The sequence below is a fragment of the Salmo trutta genome, chromosome 31 (genome assembly GCF_901001165.1).
Source record: "Salmo trutta chromosome 31, fSalTru1.1, whole genome shotgun sequence".
Taxonomy (NCBI): Eukaryota; Metazoa; Chordata; class Actinopteri; order Salmoniformes; family Salmonidae; genus Salmo; species Salmo trutta.
Genome location: NC_042987.1, coordinates 13,231,357 through 13,253,856, shown reverse-complemented (window position 1 = coordinate 13,253,856; position 22,500 = coordinate 13,231,357). Strand labels below are relative to the sequence as shown.

At 41.1% G+C, this 22,500-nt stretch overlaps 2 protein-coding genes and 1 long non-coding RNA gene across 6 annotated transcripts in view; 2 read left to right on the top strand and 1 right to left on the bottom strand.

The window, feature by feature from the left end:
* Nucleotides 1-9,284, top strand: part of LOC115169580 (uncharacterized) — a 48,446-nt gene extending 39,162 nt beyond the window's left edge. Inside the window, exon 2 of the long non-coding RNA XR_003870889.1 lies at nucleotides 7,577-9,284. This is a non-coding gene — a long non-coding RNA (uncharacterized LOC115169580). The remainder of the gene's footprint in view (nucleotides 1-7,576) is intronic.
* Nucleotides 9,285-9,450: 166 nt separating this feature from the next.
* Nucleotides 9,451-15,406, bottom strand: LOC115169579 (synaptosome associated protein 47). 4 transcript variants are annotated; one of them, XM_029725319.1, is made up of 6 exons: nucleotides 15,166-15,406; nucleotides 14,150-14,679; nucleotides 13,386-13,885; nucleotides 12,889-13,013; nucleotides 10,238-10,433; nucleotides 9,451-9,847 (listed from the first exon to the last, which is right to left on the bottom strand). In XM_029725319.1, the coding sequence occupies exons 2-5, from the start codon at nucleotides 14,653-14,655 to the stop codon at nucleotides 10,287-10,289; spliced, it is 1,278 nt and encodes a 425-aa protein (XP_029581179.1). In that variant the 5' UTR covers nucleotides 14,656-14,679; nucleotides 15,166-15,406; the 3' UTR covers nucleotides 9,451-9,847; nucleotides 10,238-10,286. The 4 variants fall into 4 exon arrangements, with proteins under 4 accessions (XP_029581179.1, XP_029581182.1, XP_029581181.1 ...); XM_029725322.1 differs by having other exon boundaries at nucleotides 12,889-13,010; XM_029725321.1 differs by lacking the exon at nucleotides 9,451-9,847 and having other exon boundaries at nucleotides 10,244-10,433; nucleotides 15,186-15,406.
* A 155-nt stretch (nucleotides 15,407-15,561) lies between these two features.
* Nucleotides 15,562-19,858, top strand: jmjd4 (jumonji domain containing 4). Its single transcript, XM_029725317.1, has 6 exons — nucleotides 15,562-16,144; nucleotides 16,389-16,554; nucleotides 16,889-17,014; nucleotides 17,108-17,375; nucleotides 17,523-17,669; nucleotides 19,324-19,858. Exons 1-6 carry the CDS (start codon nucleotides 15,892-15,894, stop codon nucleotides 19,657-19,659), a joined length of 1,296 nt encoding a protein of 431 aa, XP_029581177.1. The 5' UTR covers nucleotides 15,562-15,891; the 3' UTR covers nucleotides 19,660-19,858.
* Nucleotides 19,859-22,500: the final 2,642 nt, after the last annotated feature.

Here is a 22,500-nt window from a genome sequence, read left to right as displayed (position 1 = left end):
ACATTACATTTACATTTAAGTCATTTAGCAGACGCTCTTATCCAGAGCGACTTACAAATTGGTGCATTCACCTTATGATATCCAGTGGAACAACCACTTTACAATAGTGCATCTAAATCTTTTAAGGGGGGGGGGGGTTAGAAGGATTACTTTATCCTATCCTAGGTATTCCTTAAAGAGGTGGGGTTTCAGGTGTCTCCGGAAGGTGGTGATTGACTCCGCTGTCCTGTTATTTATATAAATAGTGAATAAGAGAGGACCAAGTACAGAGCCTTGGGGCACACCATTCACATCAAATTGAGTGCACTGAGTTCTATCAGACAGATAGTTAACAAACTCTGAAAGACCTACACTCGACAATCTCTGCCTTAGTATAGCATGATCAACTGTATCAAAAGCCTTAGAGAGATCAATAAAAAGTGAGACACAATGCTGTTTTTTGTCAAGAGCTTCAGTGAGCTTCAGTGATATCATTTAGTTATTCCCTCATTAGTTAATTTACAAGTAAGCATATAAAAGGTCTAGACTTGATTTCAAGTGTGGCATTTGCATTTGGAATCTGTTGCTGTTAACCCTCATTATGAAGTCCAAAGAGCTGTCCAGCAAAACAAACCATCATTAGGCTGAAACATCAAAACACACAGAGAGACAGCAAAAACATTAGGTGTGGCCAAATCAACTATTTGGTACATTCTTGAAAAGAAAGAAGGCACTGGTGAGCTCAGGAACACCAAAAGTCCAAGAAGACCACGGAAAACAACTGTGATGGATGACAGAACAATTCTTTCCCTGGTGAAGAAAAAACCCAGTCACAACAGTTGGCCAGATCAAGAACAACCCCTAGGAGGTAGGCGCACCTGTGTCAAAGTCAACAATCAAGAGAAGACTTCACCAAAGTAAATACAGAGGGTTTACCACAAGATGTAAACCATTTGTAAGCCTCAAAAACAGCAAGACCAGATTCGAGTTTGCCAAAAAAACATCTAAAAAAGCCTGTACAGTTCTGGAACAACATCCTATTGACAGATGAGACAAAGATTAACTTGTACCAGAATTATGTGAAGAGAAGAGTATGGAGAAGGGGAGGAACTGCTCATGATCTGAAGCATACCACCTCATCTGTGAAGCATGGTGGAGGTATTGTTATGGTGTGGGCATGTATGGCTGCCAATGGAACTGGTTCCCTTGCATTTACAGATGATGTGACTCCTGACAAAAGTAGCAGGATGAATTCTGAAGTATTTAGGGCTATATAATCAGCTCAGATTCAGCCAAATGCTTCAAAACTCATTGGACAGCGCTTCACAGTGCAGATGGACAATGACCCGAAGCATACTGCGAAAGTAACCCAATACTTTTTTAAGGCAAAGCGGAATGTTCTGCAATGGCCAAGTCAATCACCTGATCTGAATCCAATTGAGCATGCATTTCATTTGCTGAAGGCAAAACTAAAGGCAAAACACTCTAAGAACAAGCAGGAACTGAAGATAGCTGCAGTAAAGGCTTGGCAGAGCATCACCAGGGAAGAAACCCAGCATCTGGTGATGTCTATGGGTTCCAGACTTCAGGCAGTCATTGACTGCAAAGGATTTGCAACCAAGTATTAAAACTCACAATTTAATTTATGATTATGTTAGTTTGTCCAATTACTTTTGAGCCACAACAATTGTGGGGCTATGTATAAAAATGGTTGTAATTCCTACAGGGTTCATACAATAATTTTGACAAAACCCTTAAATTAAAGAACGAAGTCTACACATTGAATATCTTGATTGTTTCCTTTCAAATCCATTGTGGTGGCGTACAGAGCCAAAATTATGCAAATTGTGTTACTGTCCAAATACATATATCCTAATCTGACTTTGGTGCAGTTCATGTTGTTCTTCTCATTACCGTCACTGGAAAACCCACACTATATCAAATAAAAAATAAAAAAATCAAATATACAGAAGGTGTAAATGTAGTGAAATGGTAACTTGCATATTTGCATAGTAGCAATATCAAAATTTTGTCCAGATAAAAAAAATGTGTATAAATATTTTAGAATTATTAGATAACGCTTAGACAGACACACTTGTCAAAATTGATGGGTCTTGTGAAATAAATACTTTAACCAGCCCCCCCAGCCACATCTAGCTAAGTAGATGGGTCAGTATTGTCTAGACATGTATACATGTTCATTAAATACAATAGATGGCTGTAATCACCCCCAGACACACCTGGCTAACTTGATGGGTCATGTAACAATCTGGCGAATTGGAGTCTTTTGTTTAGACATGTAGCTAGCTTGTTAAAAAATGAACCATAATCCCAACCATGCATGAAATGCTGTAGTATGAATCTACAGGTAGCTAAAGCTAACCAACTACACTGAAAAAAAATATTAATGCAACATGTAAAGTGTTGGTCCCATGTTTCTTGAGCTGAAATAAAAGATCCCAGAAATGTTCCATATGCACAAATGTGTTTACATCCCTGTTATTGCAATTTGCATGCTGACTTCAGTAATGTCCACCAGAGATGTTGCCAGATAATTGAATGTTCATTTCTCTACCATAAGCCACCTCCAACGTCGGTTTAGAGAATTTGGCAGTACGTCCAACCGGCTTCACAACCGCAGACCACATGCATGGCGTCGTGTGGGCGCATGGTATGCTTATGTCAACGTTGTGAACAGAGTGCCCCATGGTGGAAATGGGGTTATGGTACAGGCCAGCATAAGCTACGGACAACAAACACAATTGCATTCTAACTATGGCAATTTGAATGCACAGAGATACCGTGATGAGATCCTGAGGCCCATTGTCGTGCCATTCATCTGCTGCCATCACCTCATGTTTCAGCATGTCGAAAGGATCTGTACACAATTCCTAGAAGCTGAAAATATCTCAGTTCTTCCATGGCCTGCATACTCACCAGACATGTCACCCATTGAGCATGTTTGGGATGCTCTGGATCGACAAGAATGACCGCGTGTTCCAGTTCCTACCAATATCCAGCAACTTCGCACAGCCATCGAAGAGGAGTGGGACAACATTCCACAGGCCACAATCAACAGCCTGATCAACTCTTTGCGAAGGAGATGTCACGCTGCATGGTGGTCACACCAGATACTGACTGGTTTTCTGATCCACGCCCCTACCTTTTTTTAAGGTATCTGTGACCAATAGATGCATATCTGTATTCCCAGTCATTAATTTATTTCAATTGACTTATTTCCTGATATGAACTTTAACTCAGTAAAATCTTAGAAATTGTTGCATGTTGCATTTATATTTTTGATCAGTTTTGGTTCAATGTTAGCTATCTACAAATAATATTCCAACACAGATCAAACACAAAACATTAGCTAGCGAGCCAGCAAGCTAACGTTCGCTAGCTAGAGAACAGTATGCTTTAACATGAAATGGAAACGACTTTCTGACAAAATTAGAAACGTATAATATGTGAAAATGTACATTTGACGTCGGAAGTTTACATACACTTAGGTTGGAGTCATTAAAACTCGTTTTTCAACCACTCTACAAATTTCTTGTTAACAAACAATCGTTTTGGCAAGTCGGTTAGGACATCTACTTTGTGCATGACACAAGACATTTTTCCAACAATTGTTTACAGACAGATTATTTCACTTATAATTCGCTGTATCACAATTCCAGTGGGTCAGAAGTTTACATACACTAAGTTGACTGTGCCTTTAAACAGCTTGGAAAATTCTAGAAAATGATGTCACGGCTTTAGAAGCTTCTGTTAGGCGACTTGACATAATTTGAGTCAATTGGAGGTGTATCGGTGGATGTATTTCAAGGCCTACGTTCAAACTCAGTGTCTCTTTGCTTGACATCATGGGAAAATCAAAAGAAATCAGCCAAGACCTCAGGAAAGAAATTGTAGACCTCCACAAGTCTGGTTCATCCTTGGGAGCAATTTCCAAACACCTGAAGGTACCACGTTCATCTGTACAAACAATAGTATGCAAGTATAAAGACCATGGGACCACACAGCCGTCATACCGCTCAGGAAGGAGACGCGTTCTGTCTCCTAGAGATGAACGCACTTTGGTGTGAAAAGTGCAAATCAATCCCAGAACAACAGCAAAGGACCTTGTGAAGATGCTGGAGGAAACAGGTACAAAAGTATCTATATCCACAGTAAAACAAGTCCTATATCGACATAACCTGAAACGCCGCTCAGCAAGAAAGAAGCCACTGCACCAAAACCGCGATAAAAAAAGCCAGACTAGGGTTTGCAACTGCCCATGGGGACAAAGATCGTACTTTTTGAAGAAATGTCCTCTGGTCTGATTAAACAAAAATAGAACTGTTTGGCCATAATGACCATCGTTATGTTTGGAGGAAAAAGGGGGAGGCTTGCAAGCCGAAGAACACCATCCCAACCGTGAAGCGCGGGGGTGGCAGCATCATGTTGTGGGGGTGCTTTGCTGCAGAAGGTACTGGTGCACTTCACAAAATAGATGGCATCATGAGGCAGGACAATTATGTGGATATATTGAAGCAACATCTCGAGACATCAGTCAGGAAGTTAAAGCTTGGTCACAAATGGGTCTTCCAAATGGACAATGACCCAAGCATACTTCCTAAGTTGTGGCAACATGGCTCAAGGACAATAAAGTCAAGGTATTGGCCTACAAACCTGACTCAGTTACACCAGCTCTGTCAGGAGGAATAGGCCAAAATTCACCCAACTTATTGTGGGAAGCTTGTGGAAGGCTACCCAAAACGTTTGACCCAAGTTAAACAATTTAAAGGCAATGCTACCAAATACTAATTGAGTGTATGTAAACTTTGGACCCACTGGGAATGTGATGAAAGAAATTAAAGCTGAAATAAATCATTCTCTCTACTATTTTTCTGACATTTCACATTCTTAAAATAAAGTGTTTGGCACTACTGCCAAAAAAACGCATTTTGATAAAAATGTATACAATCACTGACCTAAGACAGGGAATTTTTACTAGGATTAAATGTCAGGCATTGTGAAAAATTTGAGTTTAAATGTATTTGGCTAAGGTGTATGCAAACTGTAGCTAGACCCTTACCCGTATACATGGATGAATGCTTCACGGCAGACTGGAACCCCAGTTTAACTAAGTAAGACATCCTGTATTGTTTCTGTTTTATTTGTACCTACAGCTTGGTTGGCCCGTTGTGTCAAGTCACTCCGGTTCACACTGACCGTGTGCAGAAAGTAGTCAATCACAACTTTTCCCACTGATCTTTGACGATATCGCCTGTTAAATTCTGGGCAGCAATGTTGTTGAGAGCTGACCGTGTGCAGAAAGTAGTCCATCACAACTTTTCCCACTGATCTTTGTCGATAGCGCCAGCTAAATTCTGGCCAGTTGATCCATAGCAACACTTTTGCAGTTCTCCATGGCTAATGTTATATCTTTCAAAAAGCTGCGATAGCAAGGATTATCTACACATACTGAGCAGCTCATGTTATAGACAGAAGCATGCTACATGGCAGACCAATCCGAACTCATCTTGCGGGAAGTCCTGCCCATCTATTATCTCAGCTAATCATGGCTAGCGGTAAGATTCTTGTCTTTTTCCGTGGCTAAACCACCTACGCTCATAATTTCACAATTTTATTCATATTTACAGATGGTATACACGTTTGTTATTGAGGCACATGTTAGAGAAGACACTACTGCCAAAAAAACGCATTTTGATAAAAATGTATACAATTACGTTCAAATGCCTCTCCTGAGAAGTAGTGATGCCTAGCTTCCTGAAACTGATCAAATAAGGGTAACTCAATAAGAAGCCAGTTGAAAAATCTAGTTCAGAGTGAAGTAGCGGTTTTATCATATATACTCTGTGATGTTACAAAAATCTATCACAACTTCATCATGAGGACTTCAGATACAGCAAAACACAATATGAACGTTTATTAAAATGGCCTCGTCTCTGAGGGAAGATCCTCGGAGCCAGATGCTTTAATGGCAGGTATCCCTATGCGGGGCAGCTGGCATCGAACCTTCATACCAGCCTTACTGATATAAACTACATTAGAACACCAGGCCCAAATACTGAAACTTCGGGAGATCTAATAATTGTCTATCAATTAACTATTTCAGCCCAATATGACCTTGAATAATAAACTCACTGCTGCCCTCTACTGAATATCAGAGGGCTTGCCCTCCTTTCACAGCCAACAAGTGTCATGATGATACATAACGGAGAACCACTGGGGAAAAACTGGTTGAATCAACATTGTTTCCACGTATTTTCAACAAACAAAATCAATGTGATGATGTTGAATCAACGTGGAAAACTGATTGGATTAACAAAAAGAAATCAACGTAAAGGAATTTAGTCTTTTTCACCCAACTTTTAACCTAAATCCAATGATTTTACCTTGAATTCACATTAGTTCACAACTCAACCAAATGTAAATCAAAACTAGACTTTGAAATGGCGTCTGTGCCCAGTGGGGAGAATCATTGGGATCCTATCTCAAATAAAATCTACCTGTTATCAGACTTCAAAAAGAATGACTAAATTTCTTTATTTTAATTCATGAACATTGGCACAGGTCCTTGAGATGAATCAGAATCATGTAGGCTGTAAGATGTTTACTGTGTAAATATTTAATCATGGTTTACCAATCCCAGACAGTTTTTAGCTAAAAAGTGAAAACCAATCTGACACTACATTCAGTGCAAGTCTGCTTTTTAATTATTTGTTACTTTTATTTCTTATTTTTTAGGTATTTTTCTTAAAACTGCATTGTTGGTTAAGTTTGTAAGTAAGTATGCTTGTAAGTAAGCATTTCACTGTAAGGTCCACACCTGTTGTATTCGGCGCATGTAACAAATACAATTTGATTTGAAGTCAATGAGATTAATATTCTTCTAAAGAATTGTGAGCTACATGAAAGACAGTGGACACACACAACTATTTCAGCTGCTCAATACAGTAGACATGTGCTGTTCACACCCATGCTTATGGAGTAATAGACTAGACCCCTCATCTGAGTTGAGTTGGAGTTTACTTTGGCCAAGGCGACTCGCAGTTAACTCCCTCCAGCAGAGATGAGAGGAGTTGCTCTCTGAATAAAGAGAAACAGAAATCCAACAAAGTGCATCTCTGTCTGAAGACCAAAGAAAAGACAATAACATATGCAAGTGGCGTGTGATATCATTCTGTCTCTCAGTATCTGGGAAAGTACCACAATAACAGTCAAACAGAGGGCATCTTCCAATGGGAAAAGATATTCATTCAGAGCCAAATCCTCAACAACAACATGTACATAAAAAGAGCAACGTTCTAGCCAATGCTTATCACATTAACAATCAAAGTAAATGTGGTTATAGAGGGATATTATAATAATGGATTGAAAACACATAAAATGTAATTTATGTATTGTAAGTGTTCATAGAAGTACAACACAACTTATTGTAGAACTTGTACACCAGTGTATGTATCAATCCCAGTAGACCCATTCATTTATTTATGTTTAAAAAAATTTTTTAAAACACTTGACACCAGAATCCACTTTCAACCAAAGTGTTCTATAAGAAGCAAGTGTTCTATCTTTTCTCTTATAGAGAGTGAATCCATTCCGCCTCCCAGTTGGACTCAACCACCTTCCAGGAACTTTTCCTCCCAGTTCCAAGATTAACCAACAGGCCTGATTTCCTGAAACTGGAACCTCCCTCTGCATGTGGAAATGAACACAGCAGCAGCAGCAACACCTGCACCAGCAAGAGGTCAGCCAGGAAGTGAGTCAAGAGTCCAACCGTTACAGACAGACACACAGACATGCTCTAATAGTGTATTGCTACACAGGAATAAAATAGTGTATTTCTCTCATTTCCAATTAGAGAACGTGGAATCCATTCCCATGAATTACATTAATGAAGATCAACATAAAAACCTTTACCAACATTGACAAGAGTTTAATGTGCATGATAAACTGAAAACGTGTCAGTTGAAGATATTCATTGTTATTACGTTGTGAAATTAAAGGGGTAAATTTGCCCAGCTAGACACATTACAATGGTAAATAACAAGGGATGTCATGAGATGTCTTATGCATTTCTGAATTGAAATAGACGTTTTCCAAAAAGCAAAAACATCCACCTCAAAGCCGAATGGGAAATGACAACTTTGTATAACAATCACATGGCTCCTTATTTTAGAGTTAGAGAGCATGGAACAACCCACATGTGCCCTGACAGAATCCCACAGCCTTTGCGTAGCTCTTTCCCAGACAAACTTGATTGATTGGCCATCAAATGAGACATGCTCCTTGTTGGAAAGAACAACCTCACCACAGGGACTATCTAGTAAACAGACGTGGATGTCAAGGCCTGCATGGTGTCTCCACTCTCCATACCATCCGCTAGAAAGGCAAAGCCGGATCTCATGTATCTGTGGTCAAACGAGACCAACACCACTTCCTTTTATTGCAAGGCTGCTTCAAAACCGCGGCAGAATGTATTCCCTCTCCCTTCCTCACATCTTTTTAGAGGCTAGAAATTCACATAACCATGTGGTATGCTTCTAGTGTTCGGGACACGAGGACTCCGAAATGAATGTAACGGTTTATCGCTCAAATCATCAAAGAAATAAACAATCTCCAGTTTACCATCTTTGATCAGACTTGAAGAAGTATTTGGTATAACCCTCCTTTTCTCTGGCAACACTTTTCTTGTCATGTAACGCTTATGACAAGTGTTCATTCTAAATCTATTTCACCTTTACTGTAGGATCAAGTCCCAGTGACTGACCCGGGCCAAGACATTTGAGAGGTCGTCAGTCTTCTTTAAAAAAACAGTTTAGCAGTTCAACTTCGTCCGGAGTCTTGAGAGCTCTGCCACCCCATCGCCTGCAGCCAAATCAAATGAATCTGGGCTCTTGGCTCCTGGTGGTCCCCCTCTCTCGTGAAAGCTAGCGGCCCCTGCCCGCAGCCCCCACAGGAGTGGTGAGCAGATGCCAAACCAACTCCTGTTGCCAACAGGATGTTATAATAACAAGCCTGTTTACAAAGGGACTCTGCACTCGCTTTCATTCAACAGGCCAGGGACCCACTCGCATGCAGCACTACTTTCAATAGTAAATAGCTTCCGCTTCCATTTCGTTCACCAGTGTTCTGACGTTCTCCATGCCAATTTGTCACGTGAAGCTTGTTATTATTGGGTGTTGCCTTGCTTTGCATTTCTCTGAGTGTTAAGACATTTTTGTTGCCTGTTTTGTTTTCTATTCATTATTATTCTTTAATTAATAAAGGAAACTATATTGCCTTTTATGACCTGGGCGGGTTGTACTGTACTATTTAAGCCAGTCGTCTGTCTTCTATGTGAAAGTGTTTTATTGGATAATTAGGCACCACTCAAATACTTACTCTACTGTCTACAGTACATTAGCATGGGGAACTTCAGGCATGAAACGTAGGAAGAAAAACATGATTTACCAGATATTTCGGGTTTAAATCACAGTTTATCAATGATAAATAGACGATAAATAAATTACAGTACAACACAGAGTACAGCATAGAAATATGCAAGTCATTCATACAAATAAGATCATACCGATATCCCCAAATGCAGTGTCAATGTTAGCAAGATTGTGAGTTGCTGTCTGCTTTTTCTTGTACTGTACATTATAGAATAGGAAGTGACCGAATAGTATTCTGTGAATTTCAAGGGACACAGTTTCAAGGGACTTTGTTACATACCCACTGCAAACTGGATTATAATACAGTGATCCCACTCGATGCATCCCTTACTCTGCAGCAACATGGGGACATGCAACACTTGGAGCTGGAGGGAAACCATGTGCAGGGAGGGAGGGGATGGCTTTACTGACACCTGCAACTGAAAAAGAAGAAGGGAAAAAAACACACATTTAGTAGCAGTGTGACAATCATTCCTCACAGTGATTTAAGTACAACATCAGAAACCACTCTATACTTATGTGACAGACCCAGAGATTCGATCCTCCGTCAACAACAACAACCAGGTATGGATCTATTCATGGTTCTTCAGTGCGGGAGTGAACACTTGCTTAACTTGGTGTAAATGCCATCTGGTGGACTGGTCGGTAATTACCACATTGAGAGGAACATTGATTTCTATATTTTACACATTACAATAACGTAAGGGTGTACGACTACACCTGAGACTCAGACATTTGTTACAAATGTAGAGGTTCAGAACAAAAACTTTCTTAGAGCATACATTTGTCGTAAGGTAACAACAACTCACAGCACATTTCTGGATTGGGCTGTAGTGAGCCGGTTGGCTGGTGTGTGAACTACAGCAGCCTCTTCATGCGGCAGGTGTGTTTGTCTATGTGCATAGTGGCCCGGTCCGTAGAGCTGGTCAGAATATCCAGGGCCTCGTCTTGCCTCTCCAGCTCAGTCTCAGCCTCCAGAGCCAGGTTTTTCAGCTGCATCAGCATCTGAGAGAGTAGGCAGAGAGCCATATAGGCGCACAAACACACACATGCTTGATTTAACTTGTGGTTGGCCCTTTTGAATCTATTTCCTCTGTTCCATTGTACAGGGCAAAGTAAATCAAGCTCAGCTCAAATATTTGACATATGTATTTGACCCAGGTCTGTGGGAGTAATCTCTTGATTCTTGTAGTGGTGGGGAAAAGTGTCTTGTCTAGGGTTATGTCCCGAGAGGACATGGAGTGAGTGAGTCAGTCAGTGGAAAAGACAGGGGAGATGAGCAGAGAGGAGGAATAACACTTTTTTCTCAGCCATAATTATTCTTCCACTGCTTGTCAGAGCCAAAAAGACAGAATGGCTGTTAGCTGTAAAATTAAAAACAATGAAGGGACTGCCAACAAAACCAAAACGATCTATAATAACTGTACTTCCATCGTTAGGTCATGACACAATCGCCGTGTGACACAGTATTCATGTGACTAGTATACAATACTCAAGCACATGGTGGTTATACAGAGGTCTCTCTGGTCTCTTGAGGTCATCGATAACAGACAAGTCAATGACAATTTGTTATTTCAACTTTCTGTGTGTTCAGGGAATTCTGCAACTCCATCTCCACGCTCCAACAACTGTGTACGTTATGGTCAATGGAACAACTTAAATCAACCTTGTGCCAAGCAAAACTTAATAGACACTCACTCCACACCCCAACACGTGGTTTCTAAACTAATATTGTGTTATCCTACACATGCTCACACACACACACCCATTGACGTTATGTCAGTTTTCAGAGGCCAGTAATCGCAGACACAGCAACAGTGCACAGGAACTGCTTCAGACAGCAACGAGCAGACAGATAGTATTTCAACGCACTCCTTAATGACAACTGCATGCATTCACTTTCTTAGGTTTCTTCAGTTTGGGAGGAAAATATGATAAATAGACTGATATCAATGCTTCAAAATATACTGTAGTGTAATTATGGGATTCTGGTGCCATATACTGTAAAATGGACCTTTATCTAAATTCTACTGTTGAAGGTCAATTTTATCACACCACTTCTGAACATTTGGTTAGTTTTTTTTCATTCAACATACAGTCAGACATGTAGGTAAAATACACTCAAGTTTAAAAAAAGTAGGCTAATAACCTAATTAAACTGATGAAAGGTGAGGTGAGTTGTAGGAAATGTGTTTAGGACATAAAAAAAGGTAAATATTCAACTGATTTGAACAATAAACCGACTGATAATCTGAAGGTATCAAATATCTTTTGACAAAAGGGGCTATTTGCTGTACACTTGGGTAGGAAATCAGGTTAAAAGTGATTCCCAACGAGGGGCTCTCACTAATCATTACATAAATTAGGTGCGTCATAAAGTGTACTACTTTACCACTTCAGAAAGCGGTAGGCTTTGTAGTTCAAAAGAACCATTATGACTTATCGGCACAAAATAATAAGCCATTGATAGAGAAACAAAACACATGTCCCTGAATTGTAAACAGACTAATTGCGAAAAATGTCACTAACATGATCGATTTGTTTGAAAATGATTTTATATTCAATTATATTGAGATACAATCGTATTGATACCGTTCTGAAGTAGCCAATACTTGTAATATCTAACTAAATATGCCATTGTAAACGCAATTTCCACAAAAGCCTCAATCAACCTCAGCTTCAATCAGCTTTACAGAACTGCTTATGGGACTGTAAGAAACACCCAAGCCTCGAGAGACTGTAGCCTGTGTTTCATGAGGATTCTGAAAATGACAACATACCTGTAACGGATTACCAACCAATTACATAGACAAAATGTTGTGTTTTGAAGAGGTTTAACATGGAAAACACCATTCTGAGCAACCCATAATAATGTGTTAAACGAAAAATGATTGACTGCATTTGCGTCACTGTTTATGTCTTGCAACCATCGACCATGCATGGAGCTCACTGTTCAACATTATGAGACTTTGAATGGAAATACTTTATACACTGTCTGACCAGAGAAGTCTAACCAAATAACTGGCCATGTCTCTTTCCCTCTCTCCTCTCTCTTGTAACCCGATGGGAGTTTGGTTTGTGGTCTTACCGACTAATATATAAAATATATAGCACGTAAAATAAAAATCATTACAGTGAATCTCTGGTTTGGACTGGAAATAGAGCATTTATCTTCCCATGATTTTCATAGAACGTAAGAAAAGTTACACTTGTTCTTTAAAACCTGCTATTGAAATGGCATACATGTAATGCATCATAACATGGATATTCAATCATGCATTTCCTCTGAATTCAAAACAGATGTCTACAAGACAGGTATAAACGTTATCTGAACGCAAAAAAGAGAAAATGTTAGGGCAGTATAACTTCAGACTGTTATAAAGCATTTGATCTCATAGGATAAAATGCTTGAGTATACAGGAAGAGGCATCAGAAGCCAGATTCCAATATTGTATCTCACCTGTCGGATTTCCTGAGCCTCAGCCTGAGTGACCTCTGGCTTAAGGACATGCACCTGCACCTGGGACAGCTCTCCTGCTGGGACTGTAATGGGGACCTCTGTCTCCTGGTACTGCAGCAGGCCTGCTGCCAAGGGAGGGGGCAGAGATATAGTGAGAAGGCCCCTCAAACAAACACATTATCTTCTTATGAGTGTAACAGTAACCCTATGATAATGTAATGGGGAAAGCTCGAAACAACAACAAAACACGGCATGCATCAGAATTGGGTAATAAATCAATAAGCTATGTAATAAATCAATAAGCTAGAGTGTATAATGAGATTTCAGCCTCAAGAGAGCCTAAAGTAATTTCAAAGATGTGTATTGAACAATATGCCATGCTAAAACCCACAGATCTTTACTGCCACTTGGTGGCCAAACACAAACCATTGTACAGAGCAAAATAAACAAAGAAGAACCCCCGACTGGGACCACAGAGAGTAATCTAAACTTCTTACCTGCATTCCATACTGAACCTTGATCCTGGTCACATGGCGTCGTAGCTGGGGTCGTCATAAAGGCAGAGTACTCACTTGTGTACTCCACCTTCTTCTTATACTGCATCTCTAGCACTGACATGGCCTCCGGCATCTTAGCCGACAGGAGTCGGAAGCATATGTCTGGCTTCCCTATGAACCTCTGCCTCACACTGATCTCATACGGATTGTGCACCCGGATGTCATCCACCTCATCCCTCTGAAAGCGGTGGAGGAGCACATAGTTTGTGTCTCGGACTTCTAATGAGGAGACCATCACCATCAAGCAACCAGGCTTCAGGTCTGAGTCTCCACCTCTGGAGACGATGGCTGGTACGCTGGTGATCACTCTGTGCTTGCCTGTTCCTGTACCCTTACAAGCAGCCTCTCTGGCAGCATGCTCAGCCTTGACATCCTGCTGACTCTTCCAGGGTAGTTTGCCAAAAGGCCACCAAGGGGGAGACTCCAGTTCAGACAGTAGCCTGCAGAGATAATGGTGACAGAAGTTAGAGGAATGCATCCAATTCAGTGACGGTTCACACAAATTAAGAGATTAAACATGTTCTGGATAATAGCTATCCAATCTCAAATAATTAACCACTACTATATATTAATGTATATTTAATCATCATGTGGATAGAATGGCATCAAAACTTCGGAAAATCTCCATGATTAGCTACAATATTCGAAAACAATAAAACAATGGACTGACAGGGCCCAGAGGTAGAATTCAATATCCACCTTACCTGTCTGCCACGCCCAGATCAGAGTCAATCTTGCCTAGGCCATGCATGACGTTATCAAACTGCTCTCCCTGGTGGTGGAGGACATTCCCTGTGTCCTCTAGCCGTCTCTGAGCCCCCGCAACCAGGTTAATCAGCTCCCTCCCCTTGGTCGGCTGTGCCTCGGCCCCCTGAACCTCAGCAGATGGGGACAACAACCTCTCCCTCCAGAAATGCTCCAGGACATTGTAGACCACCACCCGGTTGGGCCTCAGCGAGCCGAACCAGTGCTTGATATTCCCATGCTCCAACACGGTCAGAGTGCTGAAGATGAAGCTGGACGACTCCATCTTGATCTCCATGATCCTTGAGAGGCGGAAGCCAACCAGGTTCTCTTTGCTCTGGTCTGAGGTGAAGCGCAGCATGGTGCGGGTCAGGGACAGGGTGCCGGCATCCCAGCGCTTCTCACTGTTGATGTAGTAGGAGCCTGGCCAGCTGTGGATGGGGATGTCTCGGGTTGGGCATGTCATTTTGGCTTGGCTTCAGATGCTCACCTAGGTAGAGAGGGGTGAACATGTTAAAATGTTGTATTGTAAATAATATTTGAATCAAGGGCAATATGTTAATCGAGATAAAAGATTAGAGACTAAAACGTTGGAACTGCTAGCTAGGAATTTCAATCAACCCGGCAGTAAAGCTATGTTATGTAAGTAGCTAGCTGTCATGGTAATCAAGGTATTTTGGACAAGCTATTTAGACCTACTATATGGACAGTACAGCTAGCTAGATACATATGTTACTGTGTACTAGCTACTTTATTAGAGTGCCACTATGTCAATGCTAAGCTTGCTAACTGACTAGCAAAACATGCAAAATCATAACATGTCAGGAAGCTAGCTAGCTAGCAGCCCTCTTCATAAGCGTTCCTCTCAAATAAAAGAAGATAAGAAAACGCGTATTTGGAGTAAATTACATTCGTGTTCAAACAAACAAAATATGTAACTAGCGATCATTCAACATTGTTTGACGTTTTTGTTTACTTTTTAAACAAACCTGGCACCTGAGCTCCTGCAGGGTTATGACTATTCCAGGAAATCAGTAGCTACAGTTGTGTAATGTTGCGTAAGACGACAATATTATCGATTGTGCAAAAGCTAGTAGTCATACATTTGAGTACAGCTGCTCTGCGTGGAAACTGTTAATATATATTTTAAGGTGCCACTTTAATAATTGTAAAAAAAAAAAAAATGAAGAAATGTAAGAAAAAAATCTTTTCGCAGACTGGTTCCCAAGCGAGTGATTTGTTTGGACGTGAAGAGACGTCACTTCCTCAGGACAGACATGTTTACAGTCCGTCTAGAAACAACGATCCTGCTATTTGAAATGTGTAGATTAACATTATTAATGTCTAATTTCAAAGTGTATATTTACTAAAGGCATTCAACGTTGAATTAGCAAACAGTACGGAAACAATCATGTGTAAAAAAAGAGAGAACAAATTAAAGCAAATATTGGGCGTGTGCATCTATAAATGTGGTCCCCTAAAATGCAAAATAGCATAGCCATAGGAAGCTATTTTTAGGCTCGAATGAACGAACCAGCTTCTCCACATTTTTGACCTATCTTTGCAATATAAATTCAATAATAATGGTGGAAAAGCAATTAATATGACACATCATGTCACTATAGTTTAGGTACGTCGCTTGCTTGCGAATTAGTTAGCTAGTTAACGTTACACCCAGGACTTGTTTACATCATTCAGTATCATGGACAGGGAGTCTTATCATAACTGCTGCAGCCTCGTTAAAATATCAAGGCAATCCTATGAACAATTTTGGTCTTCGCACTTTGTGGATTACATAGAGAAGGATTTGAGCTATTCCAAATTCTTTAAAAAGTACTTACTTCCTAACCACCCATGCATGTTCTCGAGGAAATTTACTGAAGACTGGAAATGTAGGAAACAGTGGGTCACTGAAGAGGGGAAGCCAAACTTCCAGAAACTGCTGCAGCAATTTGGTAAATAAATGTTGTTAGCTACATATCTATTACAATGTCCAGTAACTTTGATGTCAAATGAATGAGTTTGATTAGCCTATAGATGGGCTGTTCTGATCTGTGATTTGACCACCATTTCTCATTGTTTGTGTATTTATCTGATGTATATATATTTGGTAATGAAACATGTGTTGCCGTTATGATGAACCAATAACCCATTTATTAAATTGTGTTTTCAAAGTATTTCTCTTTTTTCCTCTTGCAGATGAGACTCCGGTTCCAGTTGCAAACTGCAATGCGAAAGAATACAATGCGAACCCCAAACAAATTATTCCTTTCAAGGAATTTATTCACTACTGGAGAGAGTACATACAGAATGGACACTCGTCACCAAAAGGATGTCTCTATCTGAAAGATTGGCACATGTCAAGGTATTGAATTCACCTGTATGTTGCCTCTGAAGTAAGAGCACACTGTATATAGACTGTATATAGACTTTCTTCTATTGTGTTACTGACTGTATGTTTGTTTATTCCATGTGTAACTCTGTTGTTTGTGTCGCACTGCTTTGCTTTATCTTGACCAGGTCGCAGTTGTAAATGAGAACTTGTTCTCAACTAGCCTACCTGGTTAAATAAAGGTGAAATAAATAAAAAATGATTGGAATGTTTTTTACAGTATGTAAATAATGTGTATATACTGAAGGTAGCTGTATCAAGAATAAGCTAAACATGGCTCAATGGTTCCGTCCTCTGTCTTTCACAGGGATTTTCCTGAACACAATGTTTACACTACCCCAGTCTTCTTTTCTTCTGACTGGCTTAATGAGTATTGGGATACTTTGGAGGTGGATGACTACCGGTTCGTCTACATGGGACCCAAAGGCTCATGGTATAACAAAACATTTAATTATAGAATCTATAATGGATATTCTCTTAAATCTGTCTCTAACATGTACTTTCTTTATTTCTCTTTTTGCTATAGGACGCCATTCCACGCTGATGTGTTCCACTCCTACAGCTGGTCAGCGAACATCTGTGGCAGGAAGAAATGGCTCCTGTATCCCCCAGGCCAAGAAGAGTTTCTACGAGACAGCCATGGCAACCTTGCTTATGACGTCACTGCCCCTGAGATTCGAGACAAGTTGCAATTCCCACACTGTGATGAGGCTTGCCAACCACTAGAGATCATTCAGGAAGCAGGGGAGATCATATTTGTGCCCAGTGGTTGGCACCATCAGGTTTATAATTTGGTAAGTACTGCAGTTTGGATGTGGGACAAATTAAGTGGTACATTTGATCAAGAGGTTTTTTACAAATCATTATCAGTTAAGCACCTGTATGGTTCATATGGCTAATTTTGAACTAAGTAACCTGACTTCTGTCTCATTATCCTGCAGGAAGACACCATCTCCATCAACCATAACTGGCTGAATGGCTGCAATGTGGACATTATGTGGCAGTTCCTTCAGAATGAACTGTCTGCTGTCCAGAGGGAAATAGAGGAATGGAGGAACACTATGGATTCATGGCATCAGCACTGCCAGGTGTATAAGACACTTGGAGATAGACATACAGTGCCTTTGGAAAGTATTCAGACCCTTTGACTTTTTCCACATTTTATTATGTTACAGCCTTGTTCTAAAATTAGTTTCCCCTCCTCATTAATCTTTGCACAATACCCCATAATGACAAAGCAGAAACAGGTTTAGACATTTTTACTAATTTATTAAAATATCACATTACATAAGTATTCAGACCCTTCACTCAGTACTTTGTTGAAGCACCTTTGGCAGTGATTACTGCATCAAGTCTTCTTGGGTATGAGGCTACAAGCTTGGCACACTTGTATTTGGAGAGTTTCTTCCATTCTGTAGATCCTCTCAAGCTCTGTCAGGTTGGATGGGGAGCGTCGCTTCACAATATATTTTCAGGTCTCTCCAGAGATGTTTGATTGGGTTCAAGTCCGGGTTCTGGCTGGGTCGCTCAAGGGCATTCAGAGACCTGTCCCGAAGCCACTCCTGCGTTGTCTTGACTGTGTGCTTAGGGTCATTGTCCTGTTGGAAGGTGAACCTTTCCCACAGTCTGAGGACCTGAGCGCTCTGGAGCAGGTTTTCATCAAGGGTCTCTCTGTACTTTGCTCCCTTCATCTTTGCCTCGATCCTGACTAGTCTCCCAGTCTCTGCCGCTGAAAAACCTCCCCACAGCATGATGCTGCCAGCAAGCTTCACAGTAGGGATGGTGCCAGGTTTCCTCCAGATGTGACGCTTGGCATTCTGGCCAAAGAGTTCAATCTTGGTTTCATCAGACCAGAGAATCTTGTTTCTCATGGTCTGAGAGTATTTAGGTGCCTTTTGGCAAACTCCAAGCGGGCTGTCATGTGCCTTTTACTGAGGAGTGGCTTCCGTCTGGCCACTACCATAAATGCCTGATTGGTGGAGTGCTGCAGAGATGGTTGTCCTTCCGGAAGTTTCTCCCATCTCCAGAGGAACTCTAGAGCTCTGTCAGAGTGACCACCGGGTTCTTGGTCACCTCCCTGACCAAGGCCCTTCTCACCTGATTGCTCAGTTTGGCTGGGCTGCCAAGAGTCTTGGTGGTTCCAAACTGCTTCCATTGAAGAATGATGGATACTACTGTGTTCTTGGGGACCTTCAATGCTGCAGACATTTTTTGTTACCTTTCCTCAGATCTGTGCCTTGACACAATCCTGTCTCTGAGCTCTACGGACAATTCCTTCAACCTCATGGCTTGTTTTTGCTTTGACATGCACTGTCAACTGTGGGACCTTTATATAGACAGGTGTGTGCCTTTCCAAATCATGTCCAATCTATTGAATTTACCACAGGTGGACTCCAATCAAGTTGTAGGAACATCTCAAGGATGATCAATGGAAACAATGCACCTGAGCTCAATTTCGAGTCTCATAGCAAAGGGTCTGAATACTAATGTAAATAAGGTATCTGTTTTATTTTTAAGGTAAATAAGTTATTTTTAAAACATGAAGAAAAACCTGTTTTCACTGTCATTATGGGGTATTGTGTGTAGATTGCTGAGGTTTTATTTTATCCATTTTAGAATAAGGCTGTAACATAACAAAATGTGGTAAAGTCAAGGGGTCTGAATACTTTCCAAAGGCACTGTCTGACAAAGCAGATGTATTTTAAAAAGCTGTGTAATCTGAGTTGGTATTTTGTTTTACAGGTCATCATGAAGTCTTGCTCTGGGATTGACTATGGGGAATTTGCCTCTTTCCTGAAGATTATCGCTGACAACCGCATGTCCTTCTTGAGTTCTTGCTCCGAAAACAACTCCTCAAATTACCCACGTCATCTTTCAGAGACCCTTGCCACATTGGGACTTCACCATGCTGCCTTTGACCTGCAGAGGGTGGCTCACATTCTAGAATGCATGCTCTGCAATGAAGACTTTAAGAGACTTGATCATTCAACTCTGAGCTCACAACCTGAAAGTTTGCTGCAGCAGATTCGAGAGACCATGCTCTCCACTAGAGGGCAGCACTCCCTTTACCAGGAATAGGCCACCCAGTATCCCTTTATGAGCGTCTTTATCAATACATTTAGTTGATAAGGCTTTGGTTTCAGAGGTAGCCTAAATGACTTACCTGATGTTATCTTGACCCCCCCCCCCTCCCTGCCAAATAAAAAAAGTCATCCTTTGTGAGTTTGAGTGTATTTGTATGTTCTGAATGAGATGTTGATAAAATGACAAACATCCATACTGTGTCCTCGTATGTTTATTACACCAGAGATACATAAAGTAATATTTAAGATAATAGCTAGCAACTGGCAAACAGTGCACAACTGGTAAACAGCATAGTGTCAATGAACTCAATATTTAAGGCAATCGCAATACTGCAAACAAAGAAACTATTCATGGACGACATGGTTGGTAGTGCTACCAGTGAAATACTGTACTAGGTGATTTGGAATAAGAACATTTTAACTTTATGTACCCTATCCATATAAATATGATATGGCTCATTTCAACATGTGTGCGTTTCATATTGTTGGGGTCAAATACCTCTATCTTCATTTGGCTTTAGTCTTTGGGCCACCAGTATCGCACGGATGCCTCCAGAGACTGTGTTGTCCTGAGAAGCCTTGAGTGTTAATGGCTCTTTGGCATAAGCCAGGCGAATGAGGCTCATGCCCAGATCTCCAACCCAGGCCCTGTGCTTCCCGGCTGACTTGTCAGACTGGGTCTGTAGTGCCGATCCTTCAGCTAGTGCCGACATGCGTACGGCATCAGATGCTTCCGTACCACCCCAGTGTGATGAGTCTTGGCTGATGTAACAGCCCTTACTAAAGCTGATGCCCTGCATGTAGACCTGGTTGAACTCCAAAGGAAGAGCCACCCTGGGAGGAAGGTCCTTCAGTCCCTCGGGAAGTCCTAGGAGAAACCACTAGAGAAATATTATAGGGTTATTACAGGAATAACATCAATTCAACAGCCATGCTAGCCATATCCCATATTGTATCCTGCAGCCATCTCGTCCATATTGTATATAGCATGACAAGTATTGCATAGTGGTGCCTGTGGTAGTCTTCTGTGTTGCCCTGCTGACACCAGTGGTGACCTGTCATTCAGGGCAGGTTGCCTGTTTGGCATGTTATTATCAGTTTGCAAACAATGTAAAAAAAAAAAACTTTTTTTTGCTTTATTGAGTAAGGCAGATCCAAAATGCAGGCGTTTCAGCCTAGTTCAGTGGTTTCTGTGGTGGTGGGGCAGCCAGGGGAAAATACGGACCGTAGGGGTTGGTAATGTTCAATAGTTGCACTGTGATTGGCTCAGTGTTCTGTCACTCATGGGGACACTACGTCACCATAACATATACGGGGAGAGCTCAAAAATTCAAGCCCGTTGAGTGCTGCCATAAAGTTACATTAGAAGTGCCCATCCAAGAAAGGTCAAGGTCATTGGCCACAGATAAAATTACGTCAAATCACGTTATATCTACCATAGCTTTGATTGATCATGCCAACATCATACTTTCAAAATCTTAGCTAGCAAGCTAGCAGTCATCATCATGAATCAAGTCGACAATGTACTGGCAAATCCTTTTTAATCCTTGACATATGAATAGAAATTATGAAGAGAAATTATAGATAAAACGTATCGGTGCTCTTCGGCAATTGGACATAAACACTACACAATAGGTTGGAAATCACAAATTCAACAATGAGTGGTGTGGAAGGAATCAGTGGCTAACTGCAAGCATTGCAAAGCAATCACTAGCCTGCTATTCAGTGGAGTGGGTGTGTGGTCCAAGTCTGGGTTTAAGGGTCTCTTTTCCAAGCTTAAAAGGATAAACATTCAACATTGGCCATGCTGTCAATCCAGCATGACTTCTGCCGCATTCAAAACAACTGCAATCTCGGAACTGGGAAATCTCAGACATGAAGAGTCACTGTAGTACCTGGATCGAATCCAGGCTGTATCACATCCGGCCGTCATTGGGAGTCCCATAGGGCGGCTCACAATTGGCCAAGTGACGTCCGGGTTTGGCCTGGGAAGACCGTCATTGTAAATAAGAATTTGTTCTTAACTGACTTGCCTAGTTAAATAAAGGTTACATTTGAAAATAAAAACATGGGACCATGGTTAAATTTAAAAAAACACCATGGGACCACACAGCCATCATACCGCTCAGGAAGGAGACGCGTTCTGTCTCCTAGAGATGAACGTACTTTGGTGTGAAAGTGCAAATCAATCCCAGAACAACAGCAAAGGACCTTGTGAAGATGCTGGAGGAAACAGGTACAAAAGTATCTATATCCACAGTAAAACGATTCCTATATCGACATAACCTGAAAGGCCACTCAGCAAGGAAGAAGACACTGCTTCAAAACCGCCATAAAAAACCCAGACTACGGTTTGCAAATGCACATGGGGACAAAGATCGTACTTTTTTTTAGAAATGTCCTCTGGTCTGATGAAACAAAAATAGAACTGTTTGGCCATAATGACCATCGTTATGTTTGGAGGAAAAAGGGGGAGGCCTGCAAGCCAAAGAACACCATCCCAACCGTGAAGCACGGGGGTGGCAGCATCATGTTGTGGGGGTGCTTTGGTGCAGGAGGGACTGGTGCACTACACAAAATAGATGGCATCACGAGGGAAGAAAATGATGCGGATATATTGAAGCAACATCTCAAGACATCAGTCAGGAAATTAAAGCTTAGTCGCAAATGGATATTCCAAATGGACAATGACCCCAAGCACTTCCAAAGTTGTGGCAAAATGGCTTAAGTACAACAAAGTCAAGGTATTGGAGTGGCCATCACAAAGCCCTGACTTCAGTCCTATAGAACATTTGTGGGCAGAACTGAAAAAGCGTGTGCGAGCAAGGAGGCCTAC